Genomic DNA, 17,924 nt, shown 5'->3' with positions numbered 1-17,924 from the left:
ATGATGAATATATCTATAATTGCAACAAAATCCTGAGTAAATGTCATATTCATCCAGAACTTGCTGATAAACACCAGCTTGTTCAAGACTTCAGGGCACGTACATTCAAACACACTTAACTCTCAAACCTGTTAACAAACTCTTGCTGGCAAATTCATCATATTACTCCACAACGAAGCTCCGTGCAGAGTAAACCATAAAATTACATTGTTCTCACCATTTATGCTAAGGGAATCTAATAGTGGATCCTTTGTCTGGTTATAGCTGACATGGGATCTATAAACCCATTCAATTTGATGAAGACTTTAAGAAAGTCAAATTATATTTGCTGTAAAAAGTTAAATTTACTGCACTTCTAAAAAATTATTTTCTAAAACAGTTTATCAAAGATACTGAAACATTTTTTAAGATTTGACACTTGCAAACTTTTGCTGTCTGGCAAAAGTTTTTTCATCAATTTTTTCTGACCCACCTATTTAACCATACAGGACCTTGCAACTTAAGGTCTAGACATGCCTTTCATCAAGTTCAGCCTTCCAAAAATGAACCTGATAAACATGCACCTGGTGTTGAACTTGATTCAGCAAATCCAGCTATGTTTGCTTTATGTTTTGCCACTTTGGAAATAGCCATTATACAGTGCACACCAATGTGGGAAGTCCTATTAAATTCAAGCTTCGTCTACTTTAGCATTAAAGAATAAAACATAACGTGTACAGCCAAGGTAGACCCAAGTTTTTTCATGACTTATGTGGAAATTGATCCTTAAATCCAGGTGATTTTGGCAGAGCAGAAAGTGGAGAAAACCTAAAGTTCCAGGGGAACTAAAAGATAATAGTGCATGGCAAATAATGCTGTTTCTGAAGGTACATCAGTTACAATCAACATCAATGCATCCAGGTTTAGAGGATTCTATTGACCTAGCCAAAGACGAGAGGCATTGAAGAGGACTTAGCAATCAATCTTTCCAAAAGACTAGATTCAAACAGCAAAACACAGCATTGTCAAAGTCACAGAGTCTAACATAAGTGACTTAGATGAGGGTGTTTTTTTGCAGGGGCAGATATGGTAGTGTCCAAATATGGACTTGCAGGTAAAATGAGGCCTTTGGGTACAGGGAAATTGAAGATGACATGGCAGCTTCGAACAACAGCACAGTTGATGTTGGTGTCATAGTTAAATTTTAAAAGGATGAGTGAACGAAAGCTGAGAGTGAACCATTTTACAGTGGCAGCAAGCAAGGGGACCAGCAAGGTAAGGTTCAGCAGCTTAGTCACAACAGATTCAAAGGAGCAGGAGACAGGTCATAGCAGTAAGGCCACTAGAAGAAAGAAAAAACAGAAAAAAAGTTTGGGTGAGGTGAAGTTTGATTTAGTGCCAAAAGGGAAGACATGGGAATCGGCAAGATTATTCAAGTAGGTGCTAATCAACTGGTCATAGCAAATGATCATAAATTACTCTTTATTAGACCTGAAACATAAACATTTCAATCAATAATTTGGTGTCATTTTCTGCATCGCAATCAAATATCTTTGGCAATGACAGCAGCTACCTTCACAGAAGTAGACTCTGAAGTAAGATAATTATTCTATAGTATGCAAATATGTTGCATATTCGGCATCCTGTGGTTTTGGATATACTTTGGTTATTATTATGTCTCCTAAGATGGAAATTAGACAAATGTTAGTGTCACATATAACACAAGTGTTAAAACTGTCCCTGAGGTTGTACTTTATTAGATATCAAAACACTAAACTTCTTGGTTAGATTACTGTTACAAGCACAGTAAATAATCTAGCATTTAAAATATTCTCTCTCCATCCCTGTCCTCAATACCCAAAGGACACCATAAATAATAAACTTTCAAACATCAGTATGCAGATGACAACCAGATTATGTTATTTAGTTGAGACATTTCGCCAAAGCTCTCTAAAAAAACATTTAAAAGACTGTATAGTTGCCTGTAATTATGAAATGAATGTGCATTGTTAAAAAACATATTTATAAACTGCAATCCCAGTTGCCACAGTTACTCCAATTCAGAATATTGTAATACTGTATTGAATTTTTAAATGATCTGTTGTTTTACATATTCCATTGCTGAAGAAATAATACCCAACTGCTATCTCACAATATGTCATTTATATATCTGCTTGAAGATACCAAATGTTTCAGGATCACACCTGCACACTGTTCAACATTACACATTCTAATAACATCTAAAAAAAAATTCTCTAATTAAGACTGCATCCAAAACAATGTTTATCGATGCTATTGAAAGACGACCACCAACTTTTTTTTAAAAGAGGGTGGAAAAATATAACAGTGTTTAGATAATAATCACAGATATCAGCCAGACACTTTCACTCACTACTACCTTGGGCACACAATAAGAGCTGTACACTCAAAATAAACGCTCATTTTAAGCAAGTAATATGCATCTTGAGAATTTAAAAGCATATGATCAGCAATCTATGAGGCATAGAGTAACATATGTTAATATTGAACAGACCACTGCCCACAAAGTTTGTGCCAAACACCATGCCAATTTAAAATGCACATCTGCCTGCACATAGGCTATATTCCACCCCCGCCCCCCGTTTGAAGGGGATGAAAGAGGAAAATGCCTGTAGAGGTATGAGGAAGTGAATTAATAAAGTAAAGCTGCTTTGTGTTTAGTTCTCAAGTATCTGTCAGTTACACTATGCAAATGCATTTCAAGTGAGGATGGTACTTCCTTCAGCAATTGGTGGTCCTCCCCCCCCCCCCCACCTCCTGAAACATCATTTATTTTGCAAACCTACATGCTTAGAGAATTGACAATTGGGCAGGAACCCTGTAAAATTCAAATTTGCTTAATTTACAAAATCCAGAGCCTCAATCTTTAGGCAGGTGCCAGGTCACCACATCTTAATTGTCAAATCGATGCAGATATGTAGATTAAGCCCCATTCCTAATCCAACAAAACTCTAGGGATTGGTGCTACCTGCCTTCCAAATTACCTCTCACATCAAAACAAGGATCAACTTTCCTCCCAATCAACTTCCAGCCCCTTTAAAGATTATGCAACAACACTTGCCTTCTGTTGTTGAAAGCGAACTCTTATAGAAATCAAACAGCATGGATTCTCCTATCAATATTGCTGTCAAATTTGCACAGCTAAATAAATCAATCTCATCCACTTCCTCCCATCCAGATTTACATGGCAATTCTGCACAGAATAGATTGCGTTTTTATTTTGCTTTTTAAAACATACACCTACCTTCCCCAACCCTCCCTGTCCCATCTACATATCAGAACTCCTCATTATTCACCTGTCAACCCCTCACAATTTAGATTCAATCCCCAAATGATAACAAATATTTAATAAGGAATAGGGAGACATCCCAAACCTTCCTTTTATAGCAGTTGAACCTGCACAGCTATGAGGATCAGGCTTTGGTGAGATACCCTCCAAAATAATCCATGAAACAGTAAGATGTGGGAATCAGTAAGCAAGGACCAACATCTTTGCCAAATTGCTAATTATATAGATGCTGACAGGACTGCTCCTCACAATTTACCAACCTTAGGTGCTCAATACAAAGGCTCAACATGCTCAGATAATGGCCCATTTTTCTTTATTGATACGATGAAGGTGATCCGGGAATGCAACCCTCTTCGCTTGGTGTATCTGTTACACCGGCACAATGCAATAGCTTGTCTCCCATCTTTTGATTTAACTGACAATGTGGTACAGTGCATGAAAATTGCCCTCATTTGCTAATTTACCTGTCAATCCTGCACAAAGCGAGGGTTCAGCCTTTACACCGGACGGCGAAGGGGTAAGGGAACGGACAGGTAGAGGTGGGCGGATTGAGTGAAGTGGTCAATGGAGGGGTGGAAATTGGGTTTGGAAAGGGAGAGAGGAGTTTAAGAGAAAGACTGGACCATCGCATTATCTTTATTGTTTTACCTACTAGTGCTGCCTGACGATTATTTCTGGGGCCCTTTCTCCCACCGGGTAACCAGGCTGCCACCCCCGCCGCCTCTCCGTGTGCCCGGCCTGATGAGTGGCGGGTCGCAGGCCAGACTTGGCTCACTCTTTGCCGGCGCTCTCTCAAACTGCAAGGCCCTGAAGCTCCCACCCCTACCTGTGCGTTTGCTCATTTTCCTCCTCGTTATCTCCGTCGATGCCGCAGGTATCGTGATCGTCCAGCTCCAAGCTCTGCTGACTTGCCGCCGACTCGCTGTCCTCCGCCATGGTGCAGGCGCCGCCGCGTCCGGGGAGCCGGCAACAGCGCCGCCGCGCGTCGGAGAACAAAGCAAGCCGGTGAACGTCAGCCTCCGCAATGCTAGAAGCTACCATCTCCCACCTCCGGCAGCCGCCGCCGCCGCAAGCACCGGAACGGTCATTCCGGCAGCCAGCCCATAACCCCAGAAACCTGCATCTCCTACAACCCGCAGCCCTGGAGTATCCTCCGAAAGTCTTCCCATGACCAGAGGTACCTGGTCCTCCAACGCGGGGAGTGCAACTACCAGTTGCAGTGTTGGGAACGTAATGTTATGTTCTTATTGAACCCGCATTCCCAGGAACCTGGCCCTCCGGAGAAGATAGTAAGTATATATTTTTTCGTGGTATCTAAAACAAAATGTCATACTGAAATAGAAGACTTGTGGACCGACACAGGCAAGTGGGTTTGTTGTAGATTAGTACAATGGTTGGGATGGATATGATAAACCAAAGGGCCTGTTTCTGTGCCCTGTAACTCTCCAACAAACTAGGAAATCAACTCCTGAAATGATGATCCCAGAGTCCCGGGGGGGGGGGGGGGGGGGAGGGAGGGGTACTTTTCCTGCAAACCTCCTGCAATAAACTATAAGAACCTGTACCTCCCACAATCCCAACAGTCTGCACTGTCTTGTGCCTCCTACAGCTATGGGAAATTGCACCTTTCACTATTGCCATAAAATCCCGGAAGCTGAGAACCCGCTCTACCCCCACATGGGAAACTGCACTGACTGCAAACCTGGGAATCTAAAACCATTCCCAACATTGGATACTTGCTTGCCCCATACCCAACCATGGGACCCTGCAGAACCGATGACCTTGGGAAGGCTGCCCATGGAATCCTATCATAAATTTCCCTTGAAATTGTAACCAAATGACTTAATGTCTCAATGCATGGCCTAGACCTGGACCATTGATGATCTCTTTGCCTCTGCAGATTCTGTTCAACCCAGTGAGTTCCTCGAGCAGTTTACTTTCTGCCACCTATTTTGTTGTCTGTTTTGAGATTGGTTTTCAAGCCAGAGAGAAAAATAAGTAAAGCTTCTCTGCTTTTCTTTCAGATAGTTTTATGGAAGGTTCAATGTACGTTTGAAAGATCTTTTAAAATTTCATTTTAACAAGGATTAAAATGGGGGAAAGGTTGCTACATAGGCTGGCATTTATCACTCATCCCAATTGCCATCTTTTTGATTTGTTGCAGTAGTTCTGCTATTGGGTGGAGAGTTCCAGGGTATAGACTCAGTGACAATAATGTAATGTTTCCGGGGCTAGATGGCGTGTAAGTTGGAAGAAAACTGCATTTGGTGATATTCTCATGTGTCCATTGTCCTTGGCTGTCTTGGTGGTAGGGGTCACAGATATGGGAGCTGCTGGTGGAGTTTCCTGAACATGTACTACCATACATTTTGTACACTGCAGCCACTGAGCACCGGTGGTGCATGTTTAGAATGAAAGTTCTGAGTGAATCTTAGAATGAATGAATTGTTGAATTGCCAGCGAAACTTGCTGCTTTGTCTTGGATTGTATTGAGCCCCCTGAAAGCTGATAATGCCATCCTCAAATAGACGCATTGAGGGAACTCAATCCCACTTTTGAATTTCACCTTGTGAGAGGTGGAAAGGCCTTGGGATACCAAAAGATGAGTTATTCAGCACAGAATTCCCAGACACTGACCTACTTTGATAGTCACAATATTTATGTGACTGATCCAATCAAGTTTCTGATCAATAGTGACCCTGACCCCCACAGAATAATGATGGTGGAGGACCTGGTAATGGTAACGCCATTGAATGTCACGCTTAGGCTGGTGACCTTTCTCTTGTTGAAGATGGTAATTGTCTGGCACTTTTGTGGTACAAATGTTACTTGCCACATCAGCCCATTGGATATAATCTGAATCTTGCTGCATGATATTGGTGGAACGGAACGTTGTGCCAACATCAATGAGCATTCATTTTATTGGAAGGTAGCCCATTGATGAAGTAGCTGATGGTGTATGAATCTACAGTACTGCCGTGAGAATCTCCTGATTTTTCTCCTGGTGTTGGAGTGGTTGAACTCTGACAATCACTGTCATCTTACTTGTGTGGAGTGAAACGAACCTGTAGAATGCTTGCCCTTTGGTCCCATTGAGTCAGTTTTACCAGGGCTCATTGATGTCAAGGGCAGTTACTTCTCAGCTCAGCTCCAGAATTCAGCCCTTCGATCCATGTTTGGAATGAAGTTAGGGGGTGATCTTGACTAAACTCCAGATGGGCTTTGGTCAATAGGCTATGGGTGACAAGAATGGGTTATGACCCAAGTGCCAAGAGAGAGAGATGCTGAAGCCAACCAAGAGGTCACTGACTTTTAATAGGAACTGTGCAGAAATAAAAGAAAACCAATGAACGCTTGGCTAACAGCGCCGTTAAATAGAAATTTCAAACTGCAACTAACGCCGATACAGTGGCTCAGCAGTAGTAGCTTAATACTAAATAAATATTGCCCCTTACCATCATCAATCTAAACAGTAGTCTTCTTTCCCAGAACTAAGAGAATGCCCGTCGTTGCGGGCAGTGGAGTGAGCCGGGAGTAGAGTGGAGGCCTAAGGGCTTTGGCTCAACGGGCTTCCGCAGAACCGGGCGAGGCGAGGAAGACCGGAGCTGCTGAGCTCTCACAGCTAGTTGCTTGGTAAGTATTGGTAAGTAGTCCTGCTTCCTTTTACACTTATAACTTTAAAAGTATTGTTAAATAGTGTGATAGTTAGCTGTATTGGGGCAAAGGGTTCTTGCATAACTAATACTAGTACATTAAATTAACTATATAGCATGGAGCAGGTGATGTTTTACTGCTGTGAGATGTGGGAACCGGTAGACCCCATTGAGGGACACGGCGACTACATTTGCAGCAAGTGTTTGTTGCTCGAGGAACTCCAGCTTCATATTGATGAGCTGCAGTCCGAGCTTCAGACACTGCGACACATCAGGGAGGGGGAGAGTTACCTGGACTCTGTGTACCAGGAGATAGCCACACCTAATAGATTAACTAATGTAGATTGCAGTCAAGCACAGGATGGTGTGGCTATGAGTGAGGCAAGTAGGGGAATCCAGGAGGTAGGGCTGGAGGAGATGCAGGCCTTGCTCTTGTCCAACAGATTCGAGGCTTTAACTCCCTGTGAGGGCAGAAGCGGGGACTGTGGGGAGGATGAGCAACCTGCCCATAGCACCGTGGAGTGGGGGGCCATTCCAGAGGGGGGAGTCAATAGAAATGTTGTAGTAATAGGGGACGGTATCGTCAGGGGGATAGATAGGGTTCTCTGCAACCGAGAGCGAGAGTCCCGAAGGCTATGTTGCCTGCCTAGTGCCAGGGTTAAGGACATCTCTTCTGGGCTGGAGAGAAACTTGCAGTGGGAGGGGGAGGATCCAGTTGTCTTAGTACACGTCGGTACTAATGACATAGATAGGACAAGGAAGAAGGTTCTGTTACAGGAATATGAGCAGCTAGGGGTCAAATTAAAAAACAGAACCTCAAGGGTAATAATCTCTGGATTATTACCTGAGCCACGAGCAAATTTGGCTAGGTTAAATAAAATTAAGGAGTTAAACGCGTGGCTGAAAGACTGGTGTGGGAGAAGTGGGTTTAGCTTCTTGGGACACTGGCACCAGTACTGGGACAGGAGAGAACTGTTCTGGAGGGACGGGCTTCACCTGAACCGGGCTGGGGTTAGTGTCCTGGCGAATCATATAACTAGGGCTGCAGAGAGAGGTCTTTAAACTAACTAGTGGGGGGGAGGATTCTAGAGAGCAAATAATTAAAAAGACAATGGAGAAGGTAATGGATGTAGGTAAAAGTGGAGGAATAAAAAGACAGAATGTGTCAGGAGGGGAAAGAATATACGGAGATAAGGGTAAAGTTGTACAAAAGGAAAAGGTAGGAAATAAGTGTCAAACATATTTGAAAGTCCTTTATTTGAATGCACGTAGTATTAGGAATAAAATTGATGAGTTGACAGTACAAATAATTACGTATGGTTATGATATTGTGGCAATTACGGAAACATGGCTGCAAGGTGACCAGGACTGGGAATTAAACATACAAGGGTATTCGACAATTAGGAGAGACAGGCAAGAAGGAAAAGGAGGTGGGGTGGCTATGTTAATAAAGCAAGAAATCACTGCAATAAAGCGAAATGATATTGGCTCAAAGGATCAGGATAACGAAACAATTTGGGTAGAAATAAGAAATAGTAAAGGGAAAAAAGCAGAGGTGGGAGTAGTCTATAGGCCTCCAAACAGCTGTAACTCAGTTGGTCGGAGCATAAATCAGGAAATAGTTGTGGCTTGTAATAAGGGAACAGCTATAATTATGGGGGCTTTTAACTTTCATATTGACTGGACTAATCAAGTCGGACACGGCAGCCTTGAAGAAGAGTTTATTGAGTGTATTTGGGATGGGTTCCTTGAACAATACGTTACTGAGCCGACAAGGGAGCAAGCAGTCTTAGATCTGGCCCTGTGTAATGAGACAGGACTAATACAAAATGTCCTAGTAAAGGATCCCCTTGGAATGAGTGACCATAACATGGTCGAATTCCATATTCAATTAGAGGATGAGAGGGTTGGATCTCAAACAAGCGTACTGAGCTTAAATAAAGGAGACTATGATGGTATGAGAGCGGAATTGCTTAAGATGGATTGGGAAAATAGATTAAAGGGTAGATTGGTACTTGATCAGTGGTGTATATTTAAGGAGTTATTTTACAACTATCAAGAAAAATATATTCCACTGAAGAAAAAAGGGTGTAAAAGAAAAAATAGTTATCCGTGGCTAAGTAAAGAAATAAAGCAAAGTATACGACTAAAAAGAAAGTTATATAAGGTAGCTAAATCTAGTGGGAAGATTGAAGATCAAGAAGCTTTTAAAGATCAGCAGCAAATAACAAAAAGATTGATTAAGAAGGGGAAGATAGATTATGAAAGTAAATTGGCGAAAAACATAAAAGCATATAGTAAGAGTTTTTATAGTTACATAAAAAGAAAAAGGGTGGCTAAAGTAAATGTTGGTCCCCTAGAAGATGAGACCGGGAAATTAATGGTAGGGGACATGGAGATGGCGGAAACGCTGAACAAATATTTTGTATCAGTTTTTACAGTAGAGGACACTCAAAATATCCCAACACTGGATAAACAGGGGGCTCTAGGGGGAGAGAAGCTAACTACGATTCAAATCACCAAGGAAATGGTACTTGATAAATTAATGGGACTGAAGGTGGATAAATCCCCTGGACCGGATGGCTTGCATCCTAGGGTCTTAAGCGAAGTGACGGTCGGGATTGTGGATGCATTAGTGATAATTTTTCAAAACTCGCTGGACTCGGCAATGGTCCCAGCAGATTGGAAAAATGCTAATGTAACTCCTTTATTTAAAAAGGGCAATAGACAGAAGGCTGGGAATTATAGGCCAGTTAGCCTAACATCTGTGGTTGGCAAAATGTTGGAATCGATAATTAAGGAAACAGTAACAGGGCATTTGGATAAACATAGCTTAATAGGACAAAGTCAGCATGGCTTTACAAAAGGGAAGTCATGTTTGACAAATTTGTTGGGAGTTCTTTGAGGACATAACAGATAGGGTAGATAAAGGGGAACCAGTGGATGTGGTGTATTTGGACTTCCAAAAGGCATTTGACAAGGTGCCACACCAAAGATTATTACTTAAAGTAAAAAATCATGGGATTGGGGATAATATTCTGGCATGGGTGGAGGATTGGCTTTCTAACAGAAAACAGAGAGTTGGGATAAATGGTTTATTCTCAGACTGGCAGTTGGTGACTAGTGGTGTTCCACAGGGGTCAGTGTTGGGACCCCAACTCTTTACAATCTATATTAATGATTTGGAGAAAGGGACTAAGTGCAACGTATCGAAGTTTGCTGATGACACAAAGATGGGAGGGAGTGTAATGAGTGCGGAGGACATTGAAACCCTGCAGGGGGACATAGATAGGCTGAGTGATTGGGCAGACATTTGGCAGATGAAATATAATACTGACAAGTGTGAGGTCTTGCACTTTGGCAGGAAAAATAATAGAGCAAGTTATTATCTAAATGGAGAGAAACTGGAAAGTGCTTCTGTGCAAAGGGATCTGGGGGTCCTGGTGCAGGAAACACAAAAAGTTAGCATGCAAGTGCAGCAGGTGGTCAAGAAGGCCAATGGAATGCTGGCTTTTATTGCTAGGGGGATGGAGTATAAGAACAGGGAAGTCTTACTGCAGTTGTACCGGGTATTGGTGAGACCACACCTGGAGTACTGCGTGCAGTTGTGGTGTCCATATTTAAGAAAGGACATACTGGCTCTCGAGGCAGTGCAGAGAAGGTTCACTAGGTTAATTCCGGGGATGGGTGGGTTGATGTATGATGAGAGGTTGAGTAGATTAGGACTCTACTCATTGGAGTTCCGAAGAATGAGAGGCGATCTTATTGAAACATATAAGATTGTGAAGGGGCTTGATCGGGTGGATGCGGGGAGAATGTTCCCAATGATGGGTGAAACTAGTACTAGGGGGCATAATCTTAAAATAAGGGGATGCCGTTCCAGGACTGAGATGCGGAGAAATTTCTTCACTCAGAGGGTGGTGGGGCTGTGGAATTTACTGCCCCAGAGAGCTGTGGAAGCTACTACACTCAATAAATTCAAAACGGAGATAGACATTTTCCTGGATAAAAATGGCATTAGGGGATACGGTGAGCGAGCAGGTAAGTGGACATGAGGCTAGGTTTAGATCAGCCATGTGATCTCCTGGACCAGTTTTCGATAGCCTGGATGGGTCGGAGAGGAATTTTCCAGATTTTTTCTCCTCAATTGGCAACTCGGTTTTTTTTCCCCGGGTGATCACATGGGTTTGGGCGGGATGAATAATAAAATAAAATGGGCGGCATGGTGCCCTGTTGGTTGGCACTGTTGCCTTGTGGGATTCGGTGAAAACTCGAGTTAAGATTGGATCAGCCATGATCTTGTTGAATAGTGGAGCAGGCTTGAGGGGCCGATTGGCCTACTCCTGCTCCTATCTCTTATGTTCTTATATATGTTATGTAAGCAGGGAGATGTCTTGCAATGGTGCTCTGGTTTTGGCTGAATCTTGACAAACTGAAACAAAAGGAAGGGAGTTAAATACCACCACAATGAAACTCTAATCGGCTGGAACGTGTGTGATAGTTGATCTTGTTCTGCAGCCCACCTGTGAGGGTGTGCAGACCCTGCAGTGAAGTTCGTAGCTGAGACAGGGTGCCCCTCCCTTGGCACAGATCCCGAGGTGCCAGAGACTTGGGGCTGCTGGAAGTCCCTGATGAGAGACTTGTCCAGAATGTCATTGACTAGAACCCGAAAACATTACTCTGGGCCATGCCCCTCCCAATCCACAAGATACTGGACCCTTCCCACATGCAATGAGATGCCAGGAGACACTGCATTGAATACACTAGGGATGCATTCACCAAGTGGGAAGGAGGGAGAGTGGGTTGACTGGAGCTAGGAGAAGGGAGGTGGTCATCAGCTTCAGCTGGGAAACATCGATCGCTGGGTGAATATTGATGATGGTAGGTGCATCCTATGTGAGATCTTATAGATAGATGGCCTTCTCCACTATGAATGGTACCACATAGCGCAGGGCCAGCTTGTGGCTCTCAACTTTCAAGGTGCCAGCCAGACTTTCTCCCTTGGCTTGAGGGGCCTCGTGTGTTGGCAGAGCTGATCAATCTGCCAAGCATATTTTTTCTGAGTGTGCAGCAGAGAAGCCCTGGCCCACCTCCACTTGCACTTGAAGCACTGGATCAACCGTTCAGCAGCAGGAACCCCCACATCAATCTCTTGGTCAGGGATGAGGGATGGTTGGAATCAGTTTTGGCACTCAAAGGGGGACGTGCCTGTGGAAGATGACTGGAGGTTATTGTGGGCAGTCTCTGACCAAACCAAACGGTAGCTTCAGGATGTGAGATTGGGAGAGACAAGGCAGCGCAGGGTTGTCTCCAGCTCCTGATGTCTCCTGATTCACTGTTTCAGTCTGGGTGTTGAAACCAGATGAGAGGCTGGCTGTGGTTCCCACAAGAGAATAGAAGGCCTTTCAGTAATGGGACATGAACTGTAATCCTTGACCAGTCTTTCTGTCCTGAGGGAAGCCATGCAGCTCGACCAGATGCTAAGCTATGAGAGCTCCAGCCAATGTGGCTGTCCTTCCAGGGCCTCCTTGACAGCCAGACTTCCTCGGTTCCCAACATCTTAGTTACACTCAGCAGGAGTCAAGTGAAGCGAAATAAAGGAACAGCGGGACAGCCAGGTGTTCACAGAAGAGAGCTGGGAGAGTACAGCTCTAACACTGACATCTGATAACATCCAGCTTAATGATGCAAGTGCGTACCCTGGGGAGGACTAGTACTGGGTAAGAGGTCGATGGCACAGTAATATGGCCAGTGTGGAGGTAGAGCGGTGGCCTTCTTTGTGCTGAAGACCTCAAGAAATTCTGCATAGCTGGAATGCTAGACAGGACCACGCAAGCATTTCACACCGGGTGGAATTTGAGGACCCAGACAGGTAGACAGGCATGGCAGATCCCCACTCTTGGATTACCCCTCAGGACTAATCAATCCATGGGTTATGTTGAGATAATCGGGGAGACTGAGCACCACTGGCAGTTCAGGCAAATCAACCAGATAGAAGGAGAGCTGTTTGCTATGGTTGCCTTCTAGCAAAAGTTGGAGGGGTTCTGTGAAAAGGTGGAAGGATCTCTTGCTGGTGCCCAAAGGCTGACCATCCAGGGCCTTAACATCAATATTTTCTCTTAAGTGCTGTAAAATTCTCCATTTTTTGAGCTAGAGACATATCAATAAGGTTCTTAGCTGCCCCAGAGTCAATAAATCTCTGAAATTCATAGGGCTGAGACCTCCACACCAAGGAAACAGGAAACATTACACAATTAGGGGAAGTGCAGGGAGAACTGACCTGTCAGAACTCCCCTCCTGCTGATAGGTATCCTCTCTTACTGAACCACGGGACACGAAGCCCAGAAGTGTCCTGGATTGCCATAGTAGAGGCAGAGATCTGTTCTCCTGCACCAGTCTCATTCCTCTTGTGCCCCACCCGCATATGCTCCTCTGCAGATTGTGTACTGGGTGATGTGGGAGAGGGTGAAAGCAAACCATGATCGAAGGAGTAGGTAGCTCTGTGCATTCTGTCTCTGTGCCACTCAGTTACCCGATTGTCACTTTGTCTGACCCAGATTAATCAGGAATTCCAGGCTGTCCTGCTTGTCACACACTGCCATCTTGTGCTGGACCCCTGCGCAGTGCCCCACCCTTTCTCCACCACACGCATATGGAACTTGACTGTGTAGTCCCTCACTGTCTCTTTACCTTGGTGCAAGTGCAGGAGTTGGCGGGCAGCCTCCTGACCCCATGCTTGAAGATCAAAAACTCTCTTCAGCTCTACAACAAATTGCTGAAACGCCGGGCTACGGGGGAACCTTGTTCGCATAAAACATTGAACCAGCTGAGTCGAAGACAGCGGTTCTAAACCTGAGGTCCTCAGACCCCTTATTTAATGGTATCGGTCTATGCATTAAAAAAAATTGGGAACCCCTGGTCTAAGAGATTCCTCATGTTCGCCAGTTTACATGCATCATCACTGAACTGCCTAGGCTGGGTTTAGGAAGTCGGCTCACACTGGGTAATAAAATTCCTGCAGTCATCGGGGCCATACCCATGAGTGTGATTGCTGAACCAATTCTGCAGCCTCCCTGTGAGGGCGCGCAGACCCTGCAGCAGAGTCTCTGGTTGTGACGATGGGTATCATCAACCACAACTTCCAGCAGATTGCTGACAACTGAGAGCAGACTGGTAATTGAATAATAATTAGCAAACTTGCATTTGTCCTGGTTTTAGAGAACAACTGGGCAGCTTCCCATACTTTTAAGTAGATGTCAGTGTTATTGTGCATTTTGTTCCAGGACATAACTCACTCCAGAGTACAGTTTTTCAGTATTACAGCCAGAATATTGTCTCATCCTGTAGCTTCAGGTGTATCCAATTTTCCTAGTATCTGGAGTGAACTGAATTAGCTGCAGTCTGCCTTCTGCAGTGGTGGGGGTCTCAGGAGCAAACCTAGGTGGATCAGTGCAGCCTTTCTGAATTAACATACTGTAGTTATGAATGACTTGGCCTTCTCTTTAGCATTCATAAGCTGGGCCCTGCCATCTTTGGGGATGGAAATATTCAAATATTCATGAATAGGTGTGGTAGCACTATGGATAATTGATCTGACCCACCAGTTGTAAGTTTGTTCGACTCGTCTTTACTGCATACTATTTTTGCTGTTTGGCTCACAAGTAGTCCTGTATTGAAGTTTTCTATTCTTGCACCTCATCATTTTTAGATGTAATTAATGCTGCTACCTGCATGCTCTTCTGTTCAGATTTGTACTCAGGTTACATGGTGAGCCACAGCTACCAACTCTTTGCTGCAAATTGATGGTACGTATTTTATTTGTACTGCGTCATGTAACACCATGGTCCTGAAAAAACATTGTCTCATTTTTACTATGTACTGTACCAGCAGTTATGGTTGAAATGACAATAAAAGTGACTTGACTATTACTATAAGTTTAGAATCAGAATCAAAATCAGGTTTAATATCGCTGGCGTGTATCGTGAAATTTTGAAATGCTTTTTGATCACTAGTGAGATCGATCTGCTACCAGAGAGGGAGACTGCCTTTTGAACATTGGTGGGATCGTTTTGCTACCGGAGAGGGGCGACTGCCTTTTGATTGATGGTGGGATCGCTCTGCTGTCAGAGATAGGAGACTCCCTTTTGATCACTAGTGAGATCGCTCTGCTACTGGAGAGGGGAGACTGCCCCTCTGATCACTGGTAGGATTGTTCTGCCACTGGAAAAGGGAGAGCCTGCCACTTTGTCCAGAGAATGTTACCCAGGTTTTCTTCTTTTTGGATATGGATTTGGACTATCAACCTTTTTTTTCCAGTCTTATTTCAGAGTTGTATACTTTGATAATAAGGGAACCTTTGGACCTTTGAAATTTGTTGTTTTGTGGGTACCAGTACATTGCAGTACATAATAATAAAAACTATAAATTACAATAAGCAGTATCTATATAAAAATTAAGGAAGTACTGCAAAAAGAGATGGAACAACACTAAGGTAGTGTTCATGCATTCATTGTCCATTCAGAAATTTGATGGTGGAGAGAAAGAAGTTGTTTCTGAAATGTTGAGTGTGTCTTCAGGCTGAAGTTTGTTCTCCTTGATGGTAGCAAAGAGTAGAGGGCATGTCCTGGGTGATGGGGGTCCTTAATGATGGACGCCACCTTTTTGAGTCCTCGTTTTTTGAAAGTGTCCTCGATGCTGGGAAGGATAGTGTCTATGATGGAGCTGGCTGGTTGACAACTTTCTGCAGCCTTTTCTGATCCTGAACAGCGGCCTCTCCATATCAGATGGTGATGCAACCCGTTAGAATGTTCTCTGGTACATCTGTATATATTTGCGAGTGTCTCTGGTGACATACTGATTCTCCTCCAACTCCTAATCAAATACAGCTGCTGTCATGCCTTCTTTGTAACTGCATTGATATGTTAAGCTCAGGATAAATTCTCAGAGACGTTGACACCCAGGAACTTGACACTGCTCACCCTTTCCACTTCTGATCCCTCAATGGGGAATAGTGTGTTGGCCAGGAAGAACTACAGTCTACAAATCAGTAATTTAAATGAATTAAGGGCAGGAGAAGCAGACAGACCAATTGCCTTTGTTCTTGCCATGAGGGAAGAGATGGTGGCTGCCATTCTATGAGGAGACTCCGTGTTCTCCGTTTTGTGAACGAAAGTCACCTGGCTTGATCGGTGTTTTAAAGTAGAAACAATGATGCCTCGGATAATCTGCTGAACTAGGGATCACTTCCAAGTAAGTTATTTGTGAGGTGTTCTTTGGTTGGATTTAACATGCAGGTTTGTGACTGTTTGGGGTTTGTATTTGTCCTGTGTGATTCAATCTGTTTGCTGATTGAGAATAAACAGCCATTGTCTCTTGTTGGGAAGCAGGCAATAAATGGATGTTGGCCTGGAGCAGAGTCAATAAAAAGGTGTTAAAGGTCAGACACATGACCAATAGCCAATGACATTGGAATGCAATATTTGAAATTGTAAGAACTGAGTATAAAAGCAAAGGTTTTCACAGAGTACAGTGATGTCTCTTCAGCAACCAGAGAGCAACCATTGCGGTTGAAGAGGTCTCCACAGACACATGGAGATTTGAAAAGGGACTACGAGGAACATGTAGCCAGCAGCAGAAACGCCTTTTTAACTGATATTACATTTTCTGTTCTTTGACTGTTTATGGAGTGTCAGGGAAACATGGTAGGTGTGCACACAGGTATTTTGCTTGTTCAAGTGCACGTGTTATTCCATTGAGATAATTATTGTACTTGTTGGAAATTATAGATTCTCTCTGTGCCTCCCCAATCGTTTTTACAAGGGGTGATTCTTGCAACAGAATTAACATCTCTGTTGTGGGTTTGAGAGTAAATCTCTCCATCAGCAGAAGACTCAAGTCACATGTGGGTGAGAAACAAGGAGATCTGGGTCTGGATAGTTGTTAGTACTGATCCAGGATGAAAACGTCAGGGAATTCTGCAAGTCCAAAGGACTTAGATTGGAGGGGATTCCTCCAGAAATATGTATTGGGGAAGTGGCCGCAATACAGGGAGTATGCTGGTCCCACCAGCAGTGAAGGCGGCAAAGCTCCTTTTAAGATAGCCAAAGGGGAATTGTTAAGACAAGGAATTTGAGCAGGTACTGAAGCCAGCAGCAGTAGCCTGACACTGAGAATTTAAAAGGATGTCGGCAAAAAGCTGACACTGAATGAGATAGGTTACAACAGGAAATGCTGCAATATTGGTGCGAAACTAAGGTAGAGCAGGATAGATTAGAGGAGGTAAAAACCGTTAAGGGAAAAGTTGTTGATCTGCAGGGACAGAGAAGTATGGATTTGGTGCATATGAACCAATTTCATCTGAAGTGTGAGAAATTGGTTAAAGAAAGGAATAAAAGAGAACAAGAAGCCAATTTAGCTAAGAGCCAGGTGGAGGAATTAAAGAAACTGTGCAGTGATTTAAAACCGGCTATAAATGTGATACAGAGATCAGTTTCCGAAAAGAGAAGTAAGACTTGTGATGGTACCAAGTGTTTAAAACAGATACAAAGGCTGCAGGACCAACTTGCTGCATTACAAGGAATAATATGTGGTTTAGGATCTGAAAGAGGGGCTGAGGGTGAATGCAGAGATATTGATTGGCAAGATTTAGCAGATAATGTATGGTCATGATGAGTTTTCGAACGAGGACCCTCTGCCGACGATCAATCAAAAATAGCCTGTGCTACCAACAGCACAATTGACTCCCCTAGTTACTATCAGAGAGGGCGAGCCAGGGCAGGAAATCTAGGAAAAGAGTATAGTTAACGTTTCAGACCGAAACCCTTTGGCAGGACTCAGAATAACTACAGTTCAATTCTCATTTGATGCAGCATGCTTCTACACAATATCTGACTTCCTGTTAAAATATTTGCTGACGGATTTTCAACTTGTGCCTCTTTGCGACTATACAACATATTAGCACAATT

General features: G+C 43.6%; 1 protein-coding gene and 1 long non-coding RNA gene across 9 annotated transcripts in view; one reads left to right on the top strand and one right to left on the bottom strand.

Moving 5' to 3' along the window:
* The window catches only part of nmt2 (N-myristoyltransferase 2), a 58,473-nt gene extending 54,182 nt beyond the window's left edge, over window positions 1-4,291 (bottom strand). For 2 of the 5 annotated variants that reach the window (XM_073054535.1, XM_073054536.1), the window contains exon 1: window positions 4,134-4,286. In XM_073054535.1, the coding sequence (XP_072910636.1) occupies window positions 4,134-4,243 (110 nt within the window). In that variant the 5' untranslated portion in view covers window positions 4,244-4,286. Of the gene's footprint in view, window positions 1-4,133 lie in introns of all 5 variants that reach the window. The other 3 variants (XM_073054533.1, XM_073054534.1, XM_073054538.1) reach the window with 3 other exon arrangements.
* Window positions 3,866-17,924, top strand: part of LOC140732226 (uncharacterized) — an 86,916-nt gene continuing 72,857 nt past the window's right edge. For 3 of the 4 annotated variants that reach the window (XR_012100023.1, XR_012100021.1, XR_012100020.1), the window contains exons 1-2: window positions 3,866-4,596; window positions 6,797-6,940. This is a non-coding gene — a long non-coding RNA (uncharacterized lncRNA). Of the gene's footprint in view, window positions 4,597-6,796; window positions 6,951-17,924 lie in introns of all 4 variants that reach the window. The other variant, XR_012100022.1, reaches the window with a different exon arrangement.

Source organism: Hemitrygon akajei, chromosome 8, assembly GCF_048418815.1.
Source record: "Hemitrygon akajei chromosome 8, sHemAka1.3, whole genome shotgun sequence".
Classification (NCBI taxonomy): Eukaryota; Metazoa; Chordata; class Chondrichthyes; order Myliobatiformes; family Dasyatidae; genus Hemitrygon; species Hemitrygon akajei.
The sequence above is the reverse complement of the archived record's forward strand: the minus strand, read 5'-3'. Positions and strand labels throughout refer to the sequence as shown.